General features: G+C 34.4%; 1 protein-coding gene and 1 non-coding gene across 2 annotated transcripts; both read left to right on the plus strand.

Annotated features, from left to right (window-relative positions):
- Positions 1 to 5612: 5612 nt before the first annotated feature.
- Positions 5613 to 5689, plus strand: TRNAF-GAA. The gene has a single exon. It is a non-coding gene; the product is annotated as a tRNA-Phe (tRNA).
- Positions 5690 to 11093: 5404 nt separating this feature from the next.
- Positions 11094 to 13160, plus strand: LOC124917813 (protein PHOTOSYSTEM I ASSEMBLY 2, chloroplastic-like). The gene is made up of 5 exons (XM_047458117.1): positions 11094 to 11098; positions 11667 to 11791; positions 12421 to 12480; positions 12664 to 12756; positions 12845 to 13160. Exons 1-5 carry the CDS (start codon positions 11094 to 11096, stop codon positions 12973 to 12975), a joined length of 414 nt encoding a protein of 137 aa, XP_047314073.1. The 3' UTR covers positions 12976 to 13160.
- Positions 13161 to 24147: the final 10987 nt, after the last annotated feature.

The raw sequence follows: 24147 nt of genomic DNA on the forward strand, positions 1-24147 counted from the left end.
TGCAAATTTTATTCTAATTCCTTGATAATAGATACTAATCGATGCAAATTTTATACTAATCAATGAAACTATTTAGTTTTCGAAATATTATTTCTCATCGTTTTGATCTGTATACTTCATTATACCATAAAGAGCTAAGCTAAAAAAAAAATTAAAAAAAATCAGAACTTAAAAAAGAATAAGTTGTATTTCAATTTCCAAAGTGTTTGTTTTGAACATGTTTGTGATGACTCCAATAAATATAATATAATTTCCATCAAGACAAAAAAAACAATCAATAACACGGTAATAAAGAGCTGTAAACTGTAGCCATTCATCCCGAAAAATACTAAACACAAAATACATTACTAAACCTTACTCAAAAGTATTCTTCCAATTGTACTGGCAGCATTACTAAACCTTACTCAAAAGTATTCTTCCAGTTGTAGTGGCAGCGGGGCCATTATTTGTGAGTGCAGATGAGCTTTTGCTTATACTCCTATTAATAATGTTTCATCATGTTTTTGTTTCCAATAAAACCTGTAAATTCTTTTGATGACCTTAAAGATGGAATTCAATTTCAATTCCAAAGTCTAACAACAACAACCTGTTTCTGTTTCTGGAGCATGAATTGGTCATTCCTTTCATTTAGGTGACATGTGTGGTGGTACAGGAAAATGGAAGGCACTCAACCGAAAACGAGCAAAAGATGTCTACGAGTTCACCGAGTGTCCAAATTGTTATGGTATGTTTCCTTTTATAGTTAAGAATTGATTTTCCAGGTTAACATCTTCTTTGCTTGTTGTTATGAATTGGGAATTTTGTGGTGCAGGTCGAGGGAAACTCGTGTGCCCTGTTCATTTGGTGCAGGTCGAGGGAAACTCGTGGCTTACCCAACAATAAGGGTCTACTTCGTAGACCTGATGCCCGCAACTTGCTTAATAAGATGTATAATGGCAAGTTGTTACCCAATTCTTGAAATGTTTTATCTTTTTTCTCCATGAATTCTATAACAAAAGAAAATCATGATGCACTGATTTCCCCACTTTTTGACTGACTCGTAAAAATGGATTTCACGCATGTATTAAAGATTGGATTCGGTGTATATGTATTTTCTATTGGGATGTGATATCTAAGAGAAAATGAGTTTCCAAATGAAGTCAATTGAGTATTTATGAATAGCTTCAAATGGTTATGGAACTGTATCAAAGTAGTTGAGAATTGAAATGAACAGAAAAAGGAAAATCTATTTCTCTCTTTGTTTATCACTACTAACCCTAATTCCTGAATGGAGATTGGAGTCAATCCTGGGTGTTGGGGAACCGAACACGGACCTTGTGCTCGAAGTCAAGACCCTATTTCTCTTTTCTTCTTGATCATCTTCCTCACTAATAAACCCACCAACTCTGTTTTACCATGGATGTCACATGATTTGTTTAAAATTTCCAATAGAAAAAAAACTTTTGCGATGAAACTGGATCGATCAAACACTTGACCTTCAGATCTTCAGTCTGACGCTCTTCCAACTGAGCTATCCTCGCTTATTAATAAAATTATTAAATTCATTTTACATATTGCATGGTATGCAATTGAATTGCAATTAAATCAACGCCCCACCCACGTCCAAGCCCACGCTCCACGCCACGCCCAAGCCCACGCTCCACGCCCCACCCACGCCCACGCCCAAGCCCAAGCCCACGCCCAACCCCAAGCCCAAGCCCAAGCCCAAGCCCAAGCCCAAGCCCAAGCCCAAGCCCAAGCCCAAGCCCAAGCCCAAGCCCAAGCCCAAGCCCAAGCCCAAGCCCAAGCCCAAGTCCAAGCCCAGGCCTAGGCCCAAGCCCAAGCCCATGCCCACGCCCAAGCTCAAGCCCACGCCCCACCCCAAGCCCATGCCCACGCCCAAGCCCACGCCCAATCCCACGCTCACGCCCAAGCCCACGCCTAGCCCATGCCCCACCCATGCCCAAGCCCATGCCCCACGCCCAAGCCCACACCTCACACCCCACCCCCACGATCCACGCCCCATTCACAAACCATTCAGATGAAACTACATTTCTCGGATCAAACATTTCAAACTAAAACAATATAACTAACTAAGCATTTCAACCCTAAATCCTAACTAAAGCGTAAATCCTAAACTAAAACCCTAAAATCATAAAACTTCATACTCAACATGCAAAAAACGGAAAAATCATTGGGAGTAGAACTAATTATGCATTACTAACCTCAGTAATGTTGGGCGAACGTCGGGATCAGCGTCTCCGGGGCTTGGCGATCGTCAGGAGTTGGCCTGTTTGTGATTCCAGGGAGCAACGACGGCTGGGGCTAGAGCAAGGTCGTCGGGGAAGATAGGGGGACGGCGGCTGTGGCTGGAGCAATGTCGTTGGGAAGAGATGGGGAGAAAACGGGAAGGAGAAATGGGGGGAAAAGAAAAAGGAAAAGAAAAAGGAAAAGAAAAAGGAAAAGGAAGAAGAAGAAGAAGAAAAAGAAAAAAAAAGGTTAGTAAGGGTAAAAAGAGAAATTTTTTATAAAAAAAGTTAAAACTAAAATTTGATATTTTTTAGGTTAAATATGAGAATGACCCTCTTTTGAGGGTCATTTGATCAAATTTCCCATAAAGATAGGGGATATAATTCAAATGGATATAGTAAGTCTCGTCTGGGCTACTTTAATGATAGTCTTTACATTTTTTTCTTTTCACTCGTAGTATGGGGAAGAAGTGGACTTTAGAGGTGAAACTAAATGAGTTGAGGAATCAAACTATATCAATTGTTACCGGTTGAACTGTCTTCTCATTATCGGAGAATAGTTCATCCGGTTCATACATGTCGGTTTCACAGATTTTATCATATACATTATTTGATTATTCGGTTTTAGATTCTACCGGAGTCGGTATGTACGCAGATATGTTTCTGAACTCAGCAACCATTTCATTGAGTGCAGAAACTAAATCTTCTTTGGTAAACTCGTCAGAAGAGAAATCAAATACCTCTTCGTCGTTTGCCATGAAGCAGGTTACTTTCTCTTCACCGTCTTCATTATCAGAATATGCCCACTCGCTTCCACCGTCGGATGCAATGAGTGCCTTCTGAATCTCCTTTCCTTCGTCTGCATATTGATTATTGTTTCTCCGGTTGTCGTTTCGTTGATTGTCATTTCTCCGGTAGTTATTTTCCTGGTACCGGTTGCTTTGATAGTTGTTCCCCTGATAGTTTCCTTCCGGTTTTCTATCGTCTCTCCTTGGTTTTCTACATTCTGACCTGAAATGTCCAAAACCATCACAATTATAACATCTTTTATTTGATTTGTCTACATAATTATAATTAAAGTCATTGTTAGATGGTGGTTGGCTCTTCTTCATGAATTTCCCAAATTTCTGAGCTAGAATTGCCATCACATCTTCAGTGATCTGATTTGTGCTTTTGAATGGAGCCGGTATGGTTGATACTTGGACCGCCGGTTCCACCGATGTAACCAAAGCTCTGGTTGCGGTTGATGTGGATGCTTCGTCTTCGATCCGAGACTTGATCTCGAACTCGTAGGCTTTTAGATCCTCGAACACATCATGTAACTTCATCTGCCCGAGGGTGCTTGATTCCCTCATCACCATGGTCTTGATATCCCACGTGCTTGGTAGAGATCTTAGGGCTTTAATGATTACTTCTCGGTTGTCATACTTCTTTCCGAGTGTTTGAAGCTCGTTGACTACACTAATGAACCGGTTGCTGAATTCCTTCATGTTTTCCCCCGGTTTCATCCTGATGTTTTCATACTTCTGTGTAGCCACCAAAATTTTGTTCTCCTTAGTTCTTTCGTTTCCCTCATGGATCTGAATGATCGTTTCCCAGGCTTCCTTTGCACTATCACAGTCTGATATTTTATTCAAGGTGTTATCGTCTATAGCCTTGTAGATGTGTCTCATGCAGTGGTTGTCCAGGTTACTCCGTCTTCGATCTTCATTCGTCCATTGGTCTGCCTCCTTGTTGATCTTGATCGGTCCCTCTTTCAGAACTCGGCTCATCTCATCATCTAACGTAATCAGATGTAGGTACATCTGTTTCTTCCAACTACTAAACGCTTCGCTGTTTAGCATTGGCGGCTTGTCGCTGTGGGTCATGCTTCCCATCTTCTTTGATTGCTTAAGTTCTAAGAACCTCGCTCTGATACCACTTGTTAGGATCGGGGACGCCCTTGGAGGACCGGGGTGTTTCCGGTTTCAGAAAGGGTGACCGCTTACAACACACACAACACTTTGGTGATAGTCCGGTTAGAGACTAAAACCGTTATCAGCACTGCACAAACTGTCACAGACTCTTGAACCGGGTTCAAGGGCGGAAATGTCTGTTTCAGGTTGAAGCAACTTATGCGACTTTAGATGATGTTTTAGAAGGAGTCGGTTTTATGGATGTAAATGGATCGGTTTAAGGAGTATGATTAATTTGGGGTTAGGTTTAGTAAGTAAGTAAAACGAAAGAAAGAACACGAGACAAGGATTTTTATGGATGTTCAGAGCAAACCCTCCTACGTCACCCCTTCTTCTCAGGTTATGAGAAGGATCTCCACTAACTTTTATAGTTACAACAACACTGCCGGTCGAGCCCAACCTCGCTACTCGCCGGTTACACCAACTCACACTTTGATGTAATACAACAACTCAACACAACACGATACAGAAAGCTTCCGGTTTTAGACACACCGGTTTGGAATATAACAGTTTATCTCTCTAACTTAATGCTTTGATGATTTGTTTTTCGTAATCTGTGACTTGCTGCATTCGTAATTTACATTAAATGAAGACGTTTCATCTTCCTTTTATAGCTGAGAAGAGCCAACGGTCATTTTCTTCTCTCTCCTTTGGATTGGTTGATCATTATCACGTCGGTGCAGAGAGGTAACTTGCACGTTTCACTTTCCTCAACACATGGCAGTCATGCAGGCAACTCTGAGTGAAGGATGACATAATCGGTTTTCAGATTTAGAAACGTGTTGGACATGCACTTCAGGTTGTCAACTTCAGATCAATAAAGCATCATTGATTTCCTCGCATGCTTCCGATCGGATCTGATCTTCTTTTGTTCTTTCAAGGCACGTCTGTTTCGTCATGTTACGTCACTCTTGAAGTGTTGAATTTTCAAGTTTTGTTTCTTGTGCAGTATGATCCGGCTGAAATGTGAATTTGTCTTTACTGACCGGTCGCTTGAGTGAGTGAAAACCGGTTCCTCTGATCTTTGACATGAACACTTGAAACCGGTTAATAATTCCCCAACCGGTTCATACGATTTGATCTGTACCTGCACATGAAAGTTAACAACTGTTTAGTTTGTCTAGCCGGTTCCAAAAATTAACTTACTTAATTTTTCTATCGGGCGTGGGCTTAGGCGAGGGCTTGGGTGTGGGCATGGGCTTAGGGTGGGCGTGGGCTTGGGCTGGGGCGTGGGCTTGGGCTTGGGCCTAGGCCTGGGCTTGGGCTTGCGTGTGGGCTTGGGCGTGGGCGTGGGCGTGGGTGGGGCGTGGAGCGTGGGCTTGGGCGTGGCGTGGAGCGTCGGCTTGGACGTGGTTGGAGCGTGGATTTAATTACAATTCAATTGCATACCATGCAATATGTAAAACGAATTTAATAATTTTATTAATAAGCGGGGATAGCTCAGTTGGGAGAGCGTCAGACTGAAGATCTAAAGGTCAAGTGTTCGATCGATCCACTTTCATCGCAAAAGTTTTTTTTTTCTATTGGAAATTTTAAACAAATCATGTGACATCCCTGATAAAACAGAGTTGGTGGGTTTATTAGTGAGGAAGAAGATGAAGAAGAAAAGAGAAATAGGGTCTTGACTTCGAGTGTGAACATAAATCATGCTGTTTTTTAATGATTTTTTCCCTTAACATTTTTATTATACTATTGTCATTAAGAAATAAAACTCTCATTTATATTATTTTGAATATATAATTAATGGAAAAAAAAGTATAAACTCTAATTTATATTATTTCTCGGTATATATTATATATTATTATTTATAAATATATATATATATATAATTATATATAAAATTAATTTAAAAAATATATAAAACAAATAAAAACTACAAAAAGTTAAAAAGTTACTAAAAAAAATATTTTATTTTGAAACTATCTCCTAACAGATTGTCTCAAAAAGTTAGTCAAAAATTGAATTAATTTAAATTAATATATAAACAAATTTGTATTTAATATATTATTTATTCAATATTATTAAATATTTGAATAAATAAACTAGTTCACAATTAAATAAATAAAAACCAAAAAAAGGGACACATTAAATATTAATTTTAAATTCATTTATTATTTTTTAATTATTTTATTATGAATTATTTTTTTCATTAATTTTATTATTAAATAGATTTACCTTATATAAATGATTTATAACAATTTCACAAATGATTTAAATGTTTATCATATTTCACAAATTTCACATATTTATTTAGAACTATCTATTAACTGAAACATTTGAGTTTTTATTTATTTATTTAATTTATTAATATATACCTACCATATTTTAGAACATTATTTAATCTAAATTAATATTCTAATAAAATATTTATAAAAAAAGTTTTTAAATAATTTTATTTTTTCCAAACCTAAATTCATCCTTATTTTATTTTTTCTTAAAATAATTTAATAAAATTCTAAATAAAAAAAGATATCTAATTTCTTAAATAATATATGTATAAAACTTTCAAAATTCAAACTCTAACATAAATATATTTTACCAAAATATGTAACTTTTAATTTAATAAACATAAAAATATCTATATATATATATATATTGATTAATTTTTAAAGTGTCCGGATTGCCGGGTCGAGAATGTGGTTAATTTGGATATATATGTGAGAGTAATTGGATATTTGAGTCGGATTGTGGGTTGATCCGCCATAAATTTAAAACGGTTTAAAATAAAATTAAAAATGCTATATGTATATTTCAAACTCGTAACCTAATAAAATAAGTATAACCATTTAACAAACTAGACTAATAAGACTTTATATTTTAAATCCAATACCAAATTTGACGAACGCGGGACATTTTAAAAATATAAGTTCTTTTTAACTACTAATGTATATATATATATATAATGATGCTTAATTTTTAAAGTGTCCGGATTGCCGGGTCGAGAGCTATAGTTAATTTGGATATATATGTGAGAGTAAATGGATACTTGAGTCGGTTTGTGTGTTGATTCTCCATAAATTTAAAACGGTTTAAAATAATATAAAAAATGCTATATGTATATTTCAAACTCGCAACCTAACAAAATAAGTACAACCATTTAACCAACTAGATTAATTAGACTTTATATTTTAAATTAAAATACCAAATTTGATGAACGCGGGACATTTTAACAATATAATTCAATTTTTTAACTAAGTAATCTATATATATATAATGATGCTTAATTTTAAAAATGTCCGGATTGTCGGGTCGAGAGTTGTTATTAATTTGTATATATATGTGAGAGTAAATTAAAAATATTATCAAATTTTAACAGGTCTCGGTTATATATCTTTATTCGTGCAAATTCACGAGCTATATTTCAAAGTGTCCGGATTATCGGGTCGAGAGCTGTGGTTAATTTGGATATATATGTGAGAGTAAATGGATGGTTGGGTTAGATTGTGGTTTAACCCGCCCATAAACTTAAACGGTTAAAAATAAAATTAAAAATACTATATAAAATTAAAAATGCTATAGGTATGATTTTTAATTTGCAACTTAATAAAAATAAGTACAACACTTTAATAAACTAGGCTAATAACACTTTATACTTTAAACTGAACACCAAATTTGATGTACGCGGGACATTTTAACAATATAAGTTCAACTTTTTAACTAACTAATATATATATATATATATATATAAAGATGCTTAATTTTTAAAGTGTCCGGATTGCCGGGTTGATAGTTGTGGTTAATTTAGATATATACGTGATAACAAATGGATATTTGGGTCGGATTGTGGGTTGACCCGCCAAAAAACTTAAAACGGTTAAAAATAAAATGAAAAATTTTATAGGTATGGTTCAAACTTGCAACCTAACAAAACAAGTACAACTCTTTAACCAACTAGGCTAATAACAATTTATATTTTAAATTCAACACCAAATTTGATGAGCGCGAGAAATTTTAACAATATAAGTTTAACTTTTTAACTAACTAATATATAAATATATATATATATAATTATGCATAATTTTTAAAGTGTCCGGATTGCCGGGTCGAGAGCTGTGGTTAATTTAAATATATATGTGATAGTAAATGGATATTTGGGTCGGATTGTGGGTTGACCCGCCCATAAACTTAAAACGATTAAAAATAAAATAAAAAATGCTATAAGAATGGTTTGAACTTGCAACCTAACAAATTAAGTACAACTCTTTAACCAACTAGGTTTATAACACTTTATATTTTAAATTCAACACCAAATTTGATGAACGCGAAATATTTTAACAATATAAGTTCAACTTTTTAACTAACTAATATATATATATATATAATGATGCTTAATTTTTAAAGTGTCCAGATTGTCGGGTCGAGAGTTGTGGTTAATTTAGATATATATGTGATAATAAATTGATATTTGGGTCGGATTGTGGTTTGACCCGACTATAAAATTTAAAACGGTTAAAAATAAAATTAAAAATATTATAAGTATGGTTTGATCTTGCAAACTAACAAAACAAGTACAACCATTTAACTAATTAGCATAATAACACTTTATATTTTAAATTCAACACCAAATTTGTTAAACGCGGTAGTTCATAATTAGTTTTTAATCGGTCATAATTCTCTTTTAATTATGCGCTATAGATTTCACTATTATTAGTGAGGAAATAGAAAATTTTCGTCATATTTATAAAGATGGGAAATTTGATCAAATGACCCTCAAAAGAGGGTCATCCTCAAAAATAACCTTACAAAATTCATTTTTTATTTTTAATCTTTTTTTTAAAAAATTGACACTTTTACCCTTACTATTTTTTTTCTTCCTTTCCTTTTCCCCATTTCTTCCCGGCCGTCTTTCAGCCGCGACAGTTGCTCCCAAGCCGGGAATCCCCCGGACGATAGCCAAGCCCCCTAACGTGGGAAAGTTTCCTCGACACCTGACTCAAGCCCCAGCCGTTTACTTTTACCCAACCGGACGATCGCAAGCTAGGGCGACGCTGAGCCCCGACGACACTGTGCTTCCCCAGGTTCTTTTACCTTCTATTATATCTTTCTCATTTTAATCATTCAGTTTCTCTTTTACATGCTGAACAAACCTGAATGCAAGATTACTTTTAGGGTCTTAGTTTAGGGTTGAGCGTGGGGTTGAGCGTGGGGCTTGGGGCGTAGGGCGTGGATTCAATTGCAATTCAAGACAGACTTAGTGAGTTTTAGTGGATTAGAAACTCTATTCCCTTGTTTTTCGATTCTGACTCTTTAATCACAATTATTTTCTTTTCCAGTGTAGCAGACGAACTAGGCATTAAAGTTGGCATCAAGCACAAGAAAATAAATATCTCTAATCCTAGAGTAAGAGAATTCATCCCAAGCTACTAATAAAATTTCCTGAATCCTTAAACTATCCAAACTTGGTTGTTTCACTTGTTTGACCTGCCCATATATGTATATTTTTAGTTTGATGTGCAATAAAAAAAATTACTGTGAATCTTTGTATGGTGTTATCCTCTTTCCATATATAAAGAAGTCAAGTTGTCCCATGAGAGTGAATCTATTAGAAGCCTCTGCTTCAGTGAGAACGCGTTCTTTCCAACCTGTTAATATTATCAATATCATGGGAAACACTAGAAATATTAGAACGAAAGGGAGCCAAAGTTTTCTCGCCTCCATTCTTCATAGGAAAAGATATAAGATGGTCTCCTCACCACTGGTGATGAGTAATCAACCCACCGCTTCCTCACTTCCGACACAAAGTTGTGATACGAGGGAAGGACAATTTAGATACTAGTATATTGTTACAATCACGAATTCATTAGAAATTTTCTAAAAGTTGTGAGATTTTTCATACTATGATCAAATTATTTCTGGATCATGATTATAGTGTGTTTTTGTTGCTTCTTTTGGTATACAATTAACAGTTTACATCATGATCCAAATATTGTAATTTTTGTTTCATTTGATATAGATATTATTTTCACTATCATTGTGATTTTTTACCCATATAACAAATCCATATTTTTTTCTGATCATGATCAACAATTCAACATGAAAATTATATTCTGGATAATTGTTATAGAGACTTTTTTCAGCGAAAACATTTTATGGATACTTGTATTCTATTATGTATTGAATTTGTGGACAAGTCATTTGGCTTTTGTTGTACTTTTGTTTGCAAAAATTAGATTCTAAACTGGTGAAGCTGTTGTAGGTAGCTTGGGAGTATGAACAATTTTCAAGGTTGAGAATAACTGCAGCAACCCTCTCTGGACTATCCACGCCCCCCAATTTTCTAGAAAGTAGTGGTGGCCTTTTTGATAACAGGTAAATTTTGAAATGTACGCTTTTATTCACATTTCAGCCGAGAGTGTATATGATGAAAACTAGTTAATTGATACTTTCTCTTTGTTGCAGACATTTTGGAAACGAGGCTGCCATTATTAAAAGTGTCAAGCTTGTTGCTGAGAGTATAGCAGTAAGTTTGTCACTTTCTATTGTCTTGTTAAATGCAATATGCATTTCTTTATGTTTATGGAAGAGTTATTTAATTTTTTTCTTAATGAAGAAAATAATATCCCAACACTTATTTGAAAATTGTTAATATATGTGTTGTTCCATCTGACTTTTCAGAGACATATCTATGGTCACCAAGGAAAGAAGGGTGAAATTTTTGCTGACAATAGCAGTTTAGCCGTCAACCCGTCTTATATCGCTTCATGGCTGGATCTTTTGTCACAAACTTCTTGAATGGCACCATTTCTTACAAAGAATGATCCTCTTATAATCGCCTTAAAAAAGGTAGATTATACTTACAAAGAGTGATTGCCATTTACCAATAAAAATATGGAACTAAGTTATATTAATCCATGTTATACTTACTAATGTTAAGAATTAGGAGAGCACACAAAAGAAGTGAATGTACATAATGAGGTGCTCGATGGGGTGTTCACATTCTACGATTCCATAAGCTCGAAGCTTTATATTTATCAGGTAATGATATCATTTCCCTACTTTTTTACCCCCTTCTGCTTAGACATGATTTGTTATCCACAAAAGTATGATATAATATTATAATTCAAATCGGAAACTCATTAAAGTATTCATTAATTTGAGATCGGCCCTTAAACTATTGCTTTATATATTATGAACAATTTTGATATGAACCATTTTTTGAACTATACTCTTTTCCTATCAAACTAATCATCGACATGACTATTTATGGAAATGAGGATTTTTTTGTTCTTTTCTTTTTAAATTAACCAAAATAAAAGAATACATGAAAAATAATTCTATGTGGCTGATGGTTTTGAACATAAAAATATCCTTGAAAATTTTCGTATATAAAACTATTTGTATTTTCCACACTTCTAAGGAGAAAAATAAAATATTATTGGAGAAGATTTAAAGATTGTTTAATGAATAAGTAAATTATTTGGGGTTTTTATTATTTGAGTAATGCTTTAACATACTGTTATAATAGTTGTTATAATGTTGTCAGTGTAACATTTGATTTACTTTTGCTACTTGTGCTCGGATCCTGCCTGATAACCCTCTTCAGTTTTCTTGTTATAACAACCCGGGGTCTTGATGATCTCATTAGTCTGTTCAGACGACCACCTTCGCGTAAAGTGAAAACAGCTTGAGATTATCGCGAATAGCATCGAAAATTATATATAAAGACAACAATAACACTGCGATTGATTACTAGGTATTGGCTTGACTCTTGCGTTTTGATTGATGGTGTCTCTTTGTAACTTTTTATTGGCAACGCCCAAGGTCTTTTCTCACGTTGTATTGTTTCACATTGGTCAAGAGATATTTGATTAGTTTATGTAACCCCTTCCCCTTTTCTTTTCTTGGGCAACTATTAAATCAATGCAAATTTTATTCTAATTCCTTGATAATAGATACTAATCGATGCAAATTTTATACTAATCAATGAAACTATTTAGTTTTCGAAATATTATTTCTCATCTTTTTGATCTGTATACTTCATTATACCATAAAGAGCTAAGCTAAAAAAAATCAGAACTTAAAAAAGAATAAGTTGTATTTCAATTTCCAAAGTGTTTGTTTTGAACATGTTTGTGATGACTCCAATAAATATAATATAATTTCCATCAAGACCGAAAAAACAATCAATAACACGGTAATAAAGAGCTGTAAACTGTAGCCATTCATCCCGAAAAATACTAAACACAAAATACATTACTAAACCTTACTCAAAAGTATTCTTCCAATTGTACTGGCAGCAATACTAAACCTTACTCAAAAGTATTCTTCCAGTTGTAGTGGCAGCGGGGCCATTATTTGTGAGTGCAGATGAGCTTTTGCTTATACTCCTATTAATAATGTTTCATCATGTTTTTGTTTCCAATAAAACCTGTAAATTCTTTTGATGACCTTAAAGATGGAATTCAATTTCAATTCCAAAGTCTAACATTAACAACCTGTTTCTGTTTCTGGAGCATGAATTGGTCATTCCTTTCATTTAGGTGACATGTGTGGTGGTACAGGAAAATGGAAGGCACTCAACCGCAAACGAGCAAAAGATGTCTACGAGTTCACCGAGTGTCCAAATTGTTATGGTATGTTTCCTTTTTCTGTTAAGAATTGATTTTCCAGGTTAACATCTTCTTTGCTTGTTGTTATTAATTGGGAATTTTTGTGGTGCAGGTCGAGGGAAACTCGTGTGCCCTATTTATTTGGGAACTGGCTTACCCAACAATAAGGGTCTACTTCGTAGACCTGATGCCCGCAACTTGCTTAATAAGATGTATAATGGCAAGTTGTTACCCAATTCTTGAAATGTTTTATCTTTTTTCTCCATGAATTCTATAACAAAAGAAAATCATGATGCACTGATTTCCCCACTTTTTGACTGACTCGTAAAAATGGATTTCATGCATGTATTAAAGATTGGATTCGGTGTATATGTATTTTCTATTGGGATGTGATATCTAAGAGAAAATGAGTTTCCAAATGAAGTCAATTGAGTATTCATGAATATCTTCAAATGGTTATGGAACTGTATCAAAGTAGTTGAGAATTGAAATGAACAGAAAAAGGAAAATCTATTTCTCTCTTTGTTTATCACTACTAACCATAATTCCTGAATGGAGATTGGACGGTCAATCCTGGGTGTTGGGGAACCGAACACGGACCTTGTGCTCGAAGTCAAGACCCTATTTCTCTTTTCTTCTTGATCTTCTTCCTCACTAATAAACCCACCAACTCTGTTTTACCAGGGATGTCACATGATTTGTTTAAAATTTCCAATAGAAAAAAAACTTTTGCGATGAAACTGGATCGATCAAACACTTGACCTTCAGATCTTCAGTCTGACGCTCTTCCAACTGAGCTATCCCCGCTTATTAATAAAATTATTAAATTCATTTTACATATTGCATGGTATATAATTGAATTGAAATTAAATCAACGCCCCACCCACGTCCAAGCCCACGCTCCACGCCACGCCCAAGCCCACGCTCCACGCCCCACCCACGCCCACGCCCACGCCCAAGCCCAAGCCCACGCCCAACCCCAAGCCCAAGCCCAAGCCCAAGCCCACGCCCAACCCCAAGCCCAAGCCCAAGCCCAAGCCCAAGCCCAAGCCCAAGCCCAAGCCCAAGCCCAAGCCCAAGCCCAGGCCCAGGCCTAGGCCCAAGCCCAAGCCCAAGCCCAAGCCCAAGCCCAAGCCCAAGCCCAATCCCACGCCCACGCCCACGCCCAAGCTCAAGCCCACGCCCCACCCCAAGCCCATGCCCACGCCCAAGCCCACGCCATATCCCACGCCCACGCCCATGCCCAAGCCCACGCCTAAGCCCATGCCCCACCCATGCCCAAGCCCACGCCCCACGCCCAATCCCACACCCCACGCCCCACCCACGCACTACCCCACGCCCCACCCCCACGATCCACGCCCCATTCACAAACCATTCAGATGAAACTACATTTCTCGGATCAAACATTTCAAACAAAAACAATATAACTAACTAAGCATTTCAACCCTAAACCCTAACTAAAGCGTAAATCCTAAACTAAAACCCTAAAATCATAAAACTTCATACTCAACATGCAAAAAATGGAAAAATCATTGGGAGTAGAACTAACTATGCATTACTAACCTCAGTAATGTTGGGCGAACGTCGGGCTCAACGTCTCCGGGGCTTGGCGATCGTCAGGAGTTGGCCTGTTTGTGATTCTAGGGAGCAACGACGGCTGGGGCTAGAGCAAGGTCGTCGGGGAAGATAGGGGGACGGCGGCTGTGGCTGGAGCAATGTCGTTGGGAAGAGATGGGGAGAAAACAGGAAGGAGAAATGGGGGAAAAGAAAAAGGAAAAGGAAAAGGAAAAGAAAAAGGAAAAGGAAGAAGAAAAAGAAAAAAAAAAGTTTAGTAAGGGTAAAAAGTGAAATTTTTTATAAAAAAAGTTAAAACTAAAATTTGATATTTTTTAGGTTAAATATGAGAATGACCCTCTTTTGAGGGTCATTTGATCAAATTTCCCATAAAGATAGGGGATATAATTCAAATGGATATAGTAAGTCTCGTCTGGGCTACTTTAATGATAGTCTTTACATTTTTTTTTTCTTTTCACTCGTAGTATGGGGAAGAAGTGGACTTTAGAGGTGAAACTAAATGAGTTGAGGAATCAAACTATATCAATTGTTTTAGAGATCGTTCTGCAATGTGAGAGTAAATTGATACTTGAGTCGGATTGTGGGTTGACCTGCTCATAAACTTAAAATGGTTAAAAATAAAATTAAAAATGTTATCAAATTTTTACCGTAATATTTTTTTCACGGTTTTTTATATTATTACCATGGTTTTGAAAACCGTTCCGGTCATTGACCCTTTTTTGAACAAACTTTGGTCCGACCGGTTCAACCGATTGAACCACTGGTTGGATCGGATTTTAATTTAAAAAAATAAAGTCTATATATAATAAAATATATTAGTATATTACCATTTGAGAAATTATCCCTAATAAGTGGAGGAACATTTCAAATTTTAATTTTCTATACATTCAATTGAAATTGAAATTGTCAATCAAAGCCTTATTTATTCCAAGTGAAAAAATGATCAAAATCACTCAAATACTACACATTTTTTAAAAGACATGTCATCTGTTTTAGAAGAAAACTAACCTAATGACAACTCAATTTTTTACTCTTAAATTCTGAATAATCTATTATAATGTGCGGAATCATTTGAACATAAACAAAATATAAGACAGATATTTTTTTTAACATAAACAAAGAATGAGTGATGTTAATGGTATACAAAAATATAAGTAGGTTTGAAGCATCTTGTAGTCTATTAACATCTATATTTCGTTGTGATTCCATCTAATCGATAATTTTCTTTATTCATTCTCAAAATTTGAAGTTCACTATAAAAAAAATACATGCTTTTGTAGGCAATATACACAAAATATACCTAATCTAATACAAAAGAAAAAGTAGCATCCAAACAGCAGAATTGGGTAAAATTATAGTTAGAGTTTGATTCATTCTTCTGCATTCAGTCATTTGGTTCAACCTATTGCAGCTGACTATATGTTGTATACTAATTCAATATAAAATCTGTGACCGAAAACACATAAGTGAACTTGCTTACTGTTACTATAAGTAGTAAAACCAAAGCAAACCCTCACAACTAATTCATCTAAGGATCATCAATCTTGGTATTATTAACAACAATTAAATTATATATAGCAGAAGAGCTGATGACTGTAAGTAAATTTGGTAACCTATCCCAACTAAGAAGCTTAATAAATCAGGATAAGGAATTAGAGGTTTCTTAGATCTATCTCGAAATCGATCAAAATACGATAAAATTCTGAATATCCAGATCAAATTAGCACCCTATAGTTTTATCTTGCTTCATGCTATTGATTTGATTCCGACAAATAGAGAGAGAAAGAGAACGGTGTCGCCGGAACTATAACTTTACCTTGCTTTAAGCAATGATTTGGTTCCACAGAAAGAGAGAGAAAGAGAACGGCGTCGCCGGAAACGGACAAAGGGGAAGGAGACGAAGCTAACACACAGATGATAGAACAGATCCAGTCTTTGTTAAGAAAACCTTTCCAACTGAAAATTTCCGGTTCAGATTTCCGGTCAAACTGTCCGGTCGGACCGGATTTTAGCCGGTTCGAAAGGTAACCGGAAAGAACTCAAAATCCGGACCGTCCATCTAACCGTTTCGCGGTCGGACCGGTCGAACCGCCGGTTGGACCGCGTATTTTAAAACCTTGATTATTATATATTTTAATATTTTTTATGGCTGAATTAATCTAATATTGTAGCCAACCAGAATGAGTTGAAAAATCCATTCTGGATTCGAAACAAATCAAGCAGTTCGACTTCGAACTTCGATACAGAAGAATCGATGCGGCTCTGTGAAGAGCAGAGATGGCTTCGCGAAGAATCTCGATGGAACTCCGAGCGCGAATCTCTTATTCGAGAAATTTCGTCCTTAAAGCCCTGAATTCAGGAATTGGAGACTCGTGCCTCATTGCAAGGTCCCACCGCTGCGGAAGCGATGGTAAATATCTCCTCGCTGTTGTAGGTATGGAATAAAATACACTTCGAATCAAACTAAAAGCGGTTGGTTTATGTCGCTCCATTACTTGATTAGTATTGTGCCAATTTTTCTAGAGGCCAAGTTGTCAAAAAAGTGTAGAGGTGGAGGAGGTGGTGAAAGTAGTCACCGTACCACAGAGAGATTAAAGAAGAGTAAAGAAGGATGAGAAGCAGACAAAGAAGACAAAGAAGTTGAGGATGGGTTCAGAATGAGTAAATGTTGAATTCTTGCAGGTTTGCTTAATCTACCTACCAAATTCCAATCTACCTACCAAATTTGCAAGGCGAATAGGATGTATGATGAATAATTGTTAAGTTAGCCAAAATAAATGATTGATTGGACTCCTTTTTGGATTAGATACTTCTATATAAGCTAGGATGATTTAGTAAAATGTGTTAATAATTGGGATGATAAGTTAGGGTTTTGTAGTGCACATCTAATTTCTCTTACTGTTTGTTCTCTTTACAGGAAGCACGACAGAGATTGGGTTTTTATTCAGGTGAAAAAGATGTTGAATACTCAAGCTTCTGAAGTAGGACAGAACTTGCAGTTAAAACTTGGCGAGTATATTTTGGATTTCTTTACCATGTGGAGGATAAAATATATACTATCGATATCAAGAACTAAACTTTTTTGCTGGCTCATTGTTGATTCTCAATACAAATACAGTTTCTTCAGTGTGTATTTTGTTTTTACACTATAGTGAAGCATCTTCCTCCAGCAATGACGTACAATGTTTTTCGTAGCCTGAGCTTTTTCACCTGAATCTTCACTCAATTCATCGGTACCCTTCTTTCTCTCTTTCTGGTAAACCCAGCCGACGATTGGAGACAAGTCTTTCGTCATTTTTAGAGCAAGAAGCGTCTGTTCTTGCTGGTTTTTACAATCAAACCTGATTTAGATTAGATTATGGTTTTTACAATCAAACCTGATTTAGATTAGATTATGGTTTTTACAATCAAACCTGAATTAGATTAGATTAGCGATAGTGATTTACTGACACTAGGTTTGGTTGTGACTAACATTCTTGTATGGCTGTCTATCAGACCTAAAACAGTATCAACGGTGAGCCGTCAATTAGCAAAATTGATTTCTCTCAACCGATCTTGGTTATTTAGTATCTCATTTTTGTACAACTTAGTATCTCATTTTTGTACAACTTTGAAGGATAATGTTTCAGGTTTATCCAGAATGTATGGTTTGCCAAAGGATAAGTACTCATCTTCCTCATATTGTTGTTTCAAAGCAATTATGGTATTCTTCCATTTTCCTTTTAATTTAATGTGTTACTTTTTCAACTCAAAAAACTGATTCAATGAGCTATTATGGTGGTCTTGGTAAGGTTCTTGGTAGAAATGAGCTTATTGATAGTTTGATTGAGATAAAGTTCCAAAGTATATACATTTAATTTTATGAATTTTGCGGTTTTATATATCTCTTAGATGCTAAAGGTACTATTATTTTCCTTGTTTGGACAGAAAACATAGACAATACCGTTATTTTTTAATTTAAACTTGAAGAAGGGAAGGTGAAACAATTTAAGGATGTTATTTTGAGTATCTATTGGTTTGAATTCTTAATAGGTAAGTTGTATTTTGGACTTTACAGACATCTCCTTCTCTATTTGTCAATATTATGAAGCTGAGAAGAGATAAGCAAATAGAAAACTAAGGAATCAAGAGGTTGACTTAGTTTTCTTCTCCATTACACTAATCAAGCATTATTTTGATTGGAGCTGAGGATTTAAAAATATCAACTATCTTTTAAGTCTAATCCAAGCAGGTGCACCCATCCATTTTTTTTGTGAAGTTAACTCACTTTGATTCATTGAAACATATGAACACAAACTCTTACATTAAATGTAGAATTCTAAATGAGAGTTGATCTTTATGTCAATTTCTTGTTTGTATTTTATATAATTTTAATTTAATGGTTTAACATTATTTTTAAACAGAAGATATTCATGTTCTTATCTAAATCTTTATTTTTTTTTATTTCATCGGGCCTATCCTTTCTTTGAGCATCAGGTAATCTATGTACTGCTGCATTGCTAGTTAAGTTTGACTTCTAATAGTGATTGTATTAATTCACAAATAAATAAGTTGGAATATTTGTTGTTTACAAGGGAGCTGTCGAGACATTTTCCACGCGAAAATGAATCTACTTAAGGTACTTTTCTACCACTTATTTTCTTTCTTATTAAAAAAGATTCATTAGATTTTTCTAACTTTTTTGGTCTATTATCTGATTGGATTGCTCTTGCAGAGTTTTGTGACTAAACTCTCAGCGCTTTCAGTAACAGTAAACCAAATTGATTGTAAGAAACTTGCATGAAACTGGATTGTGTTTTCAGCCTTTGGTAGTAGGTAGTTAAAGAAATCGATTGTCTTCTTCTAATCGTTTCATTATCAACGTTTGATCGATAATGATTTCTTCTAATTGTATTTGTTTTATGAAATCCATAGTTGCACGATTGGCCTGAATGGTTCATTGTCTATGGAGTACTATTTGGAGCTTCGTGTTTGAAGTAGAATTTCGAATATCTTATTGTTTCTGTCCTGGGAGGCTTTTTGCACAGAAGGGTAAGCGGGTAGGTGATAACTTTTGCTCTATTTATCTTGAAAATTCAAAATTCTTTTTTTTTAAAAAGAGAAACATGGAACAGACCAAGTCATTTATGGTTAATACTCTACATACACACTTATTCAGTTCAACTCAATTCATCAACATGTGATTTTTTATGCTGAATGTTCTTTGCGTAGAAACTAAAGATGTAAGATTAATTAAAAGGAAGAAAAGTGATACATGTGGAATGAGTTATCTATCAGAAAGTTTTGGATTAGGGGAGGTACATTCAATTCTTTGTTGGTATTAAGATTAGGAGTACAAATGAGTCAAAACCTTTCTTTCCTTCCAATTTATTCTAATGGATTACATTCTTTGACCATACATAGATTTTTTTTTGCGTTTGTTCACATTCATTTATTTTATAAACCCACTTACAATGGGTATGGGGCTGAGGGTCTTTTTATTTTGATGTTTCGCATGACTACACATGTCATAATCATTCTTAAGAGAAACAAATGTGTGGGTATTGCAATATTCATCATTAGTAATACATTGTTAGAACTCTAAGTATAATATTATATGTGCGGATCTTGTGATTCTTCGAGTTTCTTCTTATATGGTTAATATTTTTATATGACAGTTCTATACATTTTTGTTTGAGTTATAGTACTGTAAAATAAAATTTTATCATTTATGTTTATTGATGGCTGACCGAATTATTTATTCTCGAGTTGTCAACTACAGGAAGAAGAAATGTGTTCACTGAAATCAGGTTTTTTTTGGTCAAATTTTGTATATATATAACTCGAGAAATGATTAGGTGAGGGAATTTGGTGAGGGAAGTTGGTGAGGGAATGACGTGGCATAATCTTATTCGCTGAAAAAATTAAATATTTCTCTCTTTTCTCTCTTTCCTCCCACTTTTACATTTTCAAACCAATGAAGGTGATGCCACATCATTCCCTCACCAAATTCCCTCCCAAAATTCCCTCACTCTATCACTCCTCATATAACTCACATCAATATACATTTTTTTTTTATTTCTTATCTTAAAAAGAATATTCTTTTACATAATTACAACGGAAGCCCAAAAAGAAGATCAAGTAGATGAAAATTATCGATTTTCATTTTTTTATTTCAGTTTTATTGTTCAAAACTATTTTGTTTGTTTGAGATCTTTTGACTATGATATGATTGTATGAGAGAATTTTGTTAAGTAAACTTATGTTAATTTTGTTTTAATTAAAAATGTCAATACTTATGAAATGATTTTTCTTAATAATTCATTAATTTAAAAATAAATAATTATTTAAAAAATTGTCCAAAAAAAATCAATATTATAATATAAAGAATTGTTCAAAATTAAATAGACTTTTAGCGACGCTTAAATAAATGTTACCGACACTTATTTAAGCGTCGTTATAACTTGTGCCCACCCTGCTTCTGGCGACGCAAGAATAAGTGTCGGTGATATATTTGGCGACGTTTTTAAGGGTTGGCAGAAGTCCTTTTAAGCGTCGCCGAAAGTCTTTTTTGTTGTAGTGAACTATCCAATAAATGGCAACCAACTAAAACTCGGTTTAGTCGATATTTTTTGTTTATCCGTTTTTCTATTTTGTTTATTCTCACCTTATTAGATAGGATAAAGTATAGTCTAGTCTGTTCCTATTCCCTATCTGGTTAAAAAAAATTTTTCCAATTATTTTGCATTATTATTGTTAAGTTGATTTTGTAAGTTCATATATTAATCTTTTTTTAGGTTCTTAGACGAATAATAATCAGAATCCCACAAGGTGTTTTGCAAATAATCAGAACCGAAGGCCTATTGTAAATAACCAAAACTGGAGGATTCATATGGCAGATAACAAGAACTAGTTTTCTCGGTCTTCACAAACTCTTTGACGACCATCACCGTCACCACCGCCACCGCCGCCTTATAATTGAGTTCCTCCTTATAATACCAATTATTATGGTGGACAAATATCATTAGAGAATAATAATAATTATAATTGGAATTCATGGTGTTATCCCCCTCGAGAAAATATGAATATTCATTTTGCACTGAATAAACTTCTACTTAGGCAATCCGAATCTGCGTATACCTCTACACCAAGACCACCAGCTAGTATGGTTTTATTATAAATTAATTTCTCATCATAATTTAAAGTTTGTTATTGTTTGATATGATTTTTCTTATTAGATGAAAGACCTCTTATAAACCCTAAATATGATTCCATAGTTGTAGATACCCCATTTTTACACCTATGTATCTAATAAATAACCCGATGTAATATAATGTCCATGCTCGTTTATTGGGCCGGTAGAACAAAAACATAAAAATATCTTTTAAAAAATGACTTAGAAAAATCTGAAAACAATGGTCTAAATGCTGATTTTAAAAATACTCAAGTCACGAGTGCTCTGGTACCTTCAAAATGACCGAAATGAAAAATCGTGAATTTTGAGTATAATATTATTGTTGGAGAAAATGTACCGAAGGGTCACTTCGGAGCTCGTAAATGGGTCAAAACGCTATTTTTTACAACGACTCAATTTCTAGAACTCGTAACCCGTTCATATCATTCGTTTTGAAAAATTATGAATTTTGAGTATAGTATAGATGTTTTCACTAATGTGTAGAAGATATTCGAAATGGAAAAAAACAGGAAAATGAGTCAATAGGCGAGTGAACCAGGGTGAAGGAGATTTTTTTTTCAATTTTTCCCTTCAAACTAAAAGGCGGGACGGTTATTTCAAAGAGGGGTTAGTTCATTTTGATAAAAAAGAAACAGATCAGTTAACTGATTTTGTTAGAACAAAGGGGTTTTGTTAGAACAGAGGGAAAAGCGGTTCATTTTGGAAAAAAAAAAACAGATCTGGGATTGAAGAGAGAGAGAGAATCACAATAGGGAGATCCTCTACACTTTGACAAAAATCATCGTCTCCGGCGAGAACATTCACTTCTCTGGCGGAGTGGACGTCTGCAATCGGTTAACGCTTCTTTATTTTCCTCCATTGTTGCAAGTTTCGTCGTTGGAGTTTCTCCTCTTCATCTAGGGGATTCATTCATTGAAGCTCTTTTGTGAGGTAACTCACTCCATTGGGAATATTTTAGCATTTTAATATTTTCAATCTTTTCTTGTAACTTAACTCCTTAATTAGTTGAATCGATGACCAATAATGTGCATTCAACAAATCAAGGAGTAAAGTTATAAAAAGAGAATGAAGATATTGCGAAAATTACTAAAACATATGACATCTCAAATGGAGTATAACATAGATCCTTATGTTCATACCCGGGTAAAAAACATGACAGAAAGTCTGAAGAAAAAGAAATAACATAGTTTTAATATATTTTCTACATCAAATCAGACTGAACCAAAATGGGAAGTATTTTCATCCTTCTACAAAAGAATAACATGAAAATGAAAGCAGTTCAATGCTAGAAAAGATGGAATAAGATAATTGTAGGTTTCAAGAAAATAAAACAAAAAATTGGTAACAAATGAAGAGGCTAAATCATTCTGGAATATGACAACAACCAATAGAAAGAGTGAAATTGCCGAATTTTTTGATAAGAAAGTTTATGATGCCATTGAATGGAAAGTCATTTTGTGGCACCTCAATTACATTGAATGAAGTTTGGAGGCAACATATGATCATTAGGAAGACTAAGAGGATACAAACGGTGAGAATCCATCAAAATAAATACAAATTGCAACCGATGATCCAACAAAAGTATGTGTTTTTTGTCTTAAAAATATGTTTCTACTTTTGTGCCATCTATTTTGATTTGATTGCAACATAAATAAGTAGATTAATGTTAAATTTATTAAAAATTATTTAAACAATAAAAGTAATTTGTTAATTATACAATCAAAAAATTAAAATTAAGAACTTTTGTTTAGAGTAAAAACCTTATTTATTAACAAGATAAGGTTGATAACATAGATAGAATGAAATTGCTTGAATCCATGCAAAGAGTGGGTGACACGTTATAAGGAATTAGAATAACCGGTCAAATATTGTATGACTTTTTTTCGTTTGCAAAGGGTTAGAACCTATCGCTTAATGAACTAAGTCTCACGCTACAGGGGGTCCGACGCGAAATTCTTATACTTCTCATCAAACGTTTTCCAAGTGTATGAATCTGCTAGATGTCTCAACATATCACCTTCACCTTTAACTTCCTTGTGTCATCTCATCATTGGAGCGGTCTTAGAGAACATGTACATCCTTTATTGTCTTGATATTAGAGGAAAATATCTTAACACCTTAGTGGGCATAAATTTTCTATTTTGCTTCTTCCAAACTACACCGATTGTTTGATCGACTTTCCATCTAGAAAGGCCACAAACTCTGCAAGACTCCAAATTTTTGTCGTTCTTCCAAAATAGCATGCAATTGCTTTTGCATGCATCTATCTTCTCATAGTTAAGCCCAATATCTATTATGAACTTCTTACATTCGTAGTATGAATTTGACAATTGAGCGTCCATTGGTAATAAGTCTTCTTTAAGTAGACGCAACAACATATTGAATAAAGCATGTGTCCATTGTCCAACATTAATTAATAAAAATATTGTTTTTATTCACCTTTTACTTATTTATTTTTCAAACATTTAAAAAATTATTTTTATTAAATATAAACAGAATCTATTTTATTTTTACTTTAATAAATTTTAAAAATTATTGTGATAATATTATGACAATATTATTCTTAAAATGATAAATTATCTAAGTTAACAAAATTTTATAATTTAAAAAAAATTGATGTAATATGATTTAAAATTTAGTTAATAAAAAAATATTTTCATCCACTT

This window comes from Impatiens glandulifera, unplaced genomic scaffold (assembly GCF_907164915.1).
Source record: "Impatiens glandulifera unplaced genomic scaffold, dImpGla2.1, whole genome shotgun sequence".
In the NCBI taxonomy this organism is placed as follows: domain Eukaryota; kingdom Viridiplantae; phylum Streptophyta; class Magnoliopsida; order Ericales; family Balsaminaceae; genus Impatiens; species Impatiens glandulifera.

Bases quoted from the DNA above. Each gene is read 5' to 3' on its own strand.
- LOC124917813 (XM_047458117.1), top strand. The intron at 11,792-12,420 runs GTAAAGTGAAAA...TTGTACTGGCAG, and splicing joins GTTCAGACGACCACCTTCGC to CAATACTAAACCTTACTCAA. The intron at 12,481-12,663 runs GTGAGTGCAGAT...CCTTTCATTTAG, and splicing joins TGGCAGCGGGGCCATTATTT to GTGACATGTGTGGTGGTACA.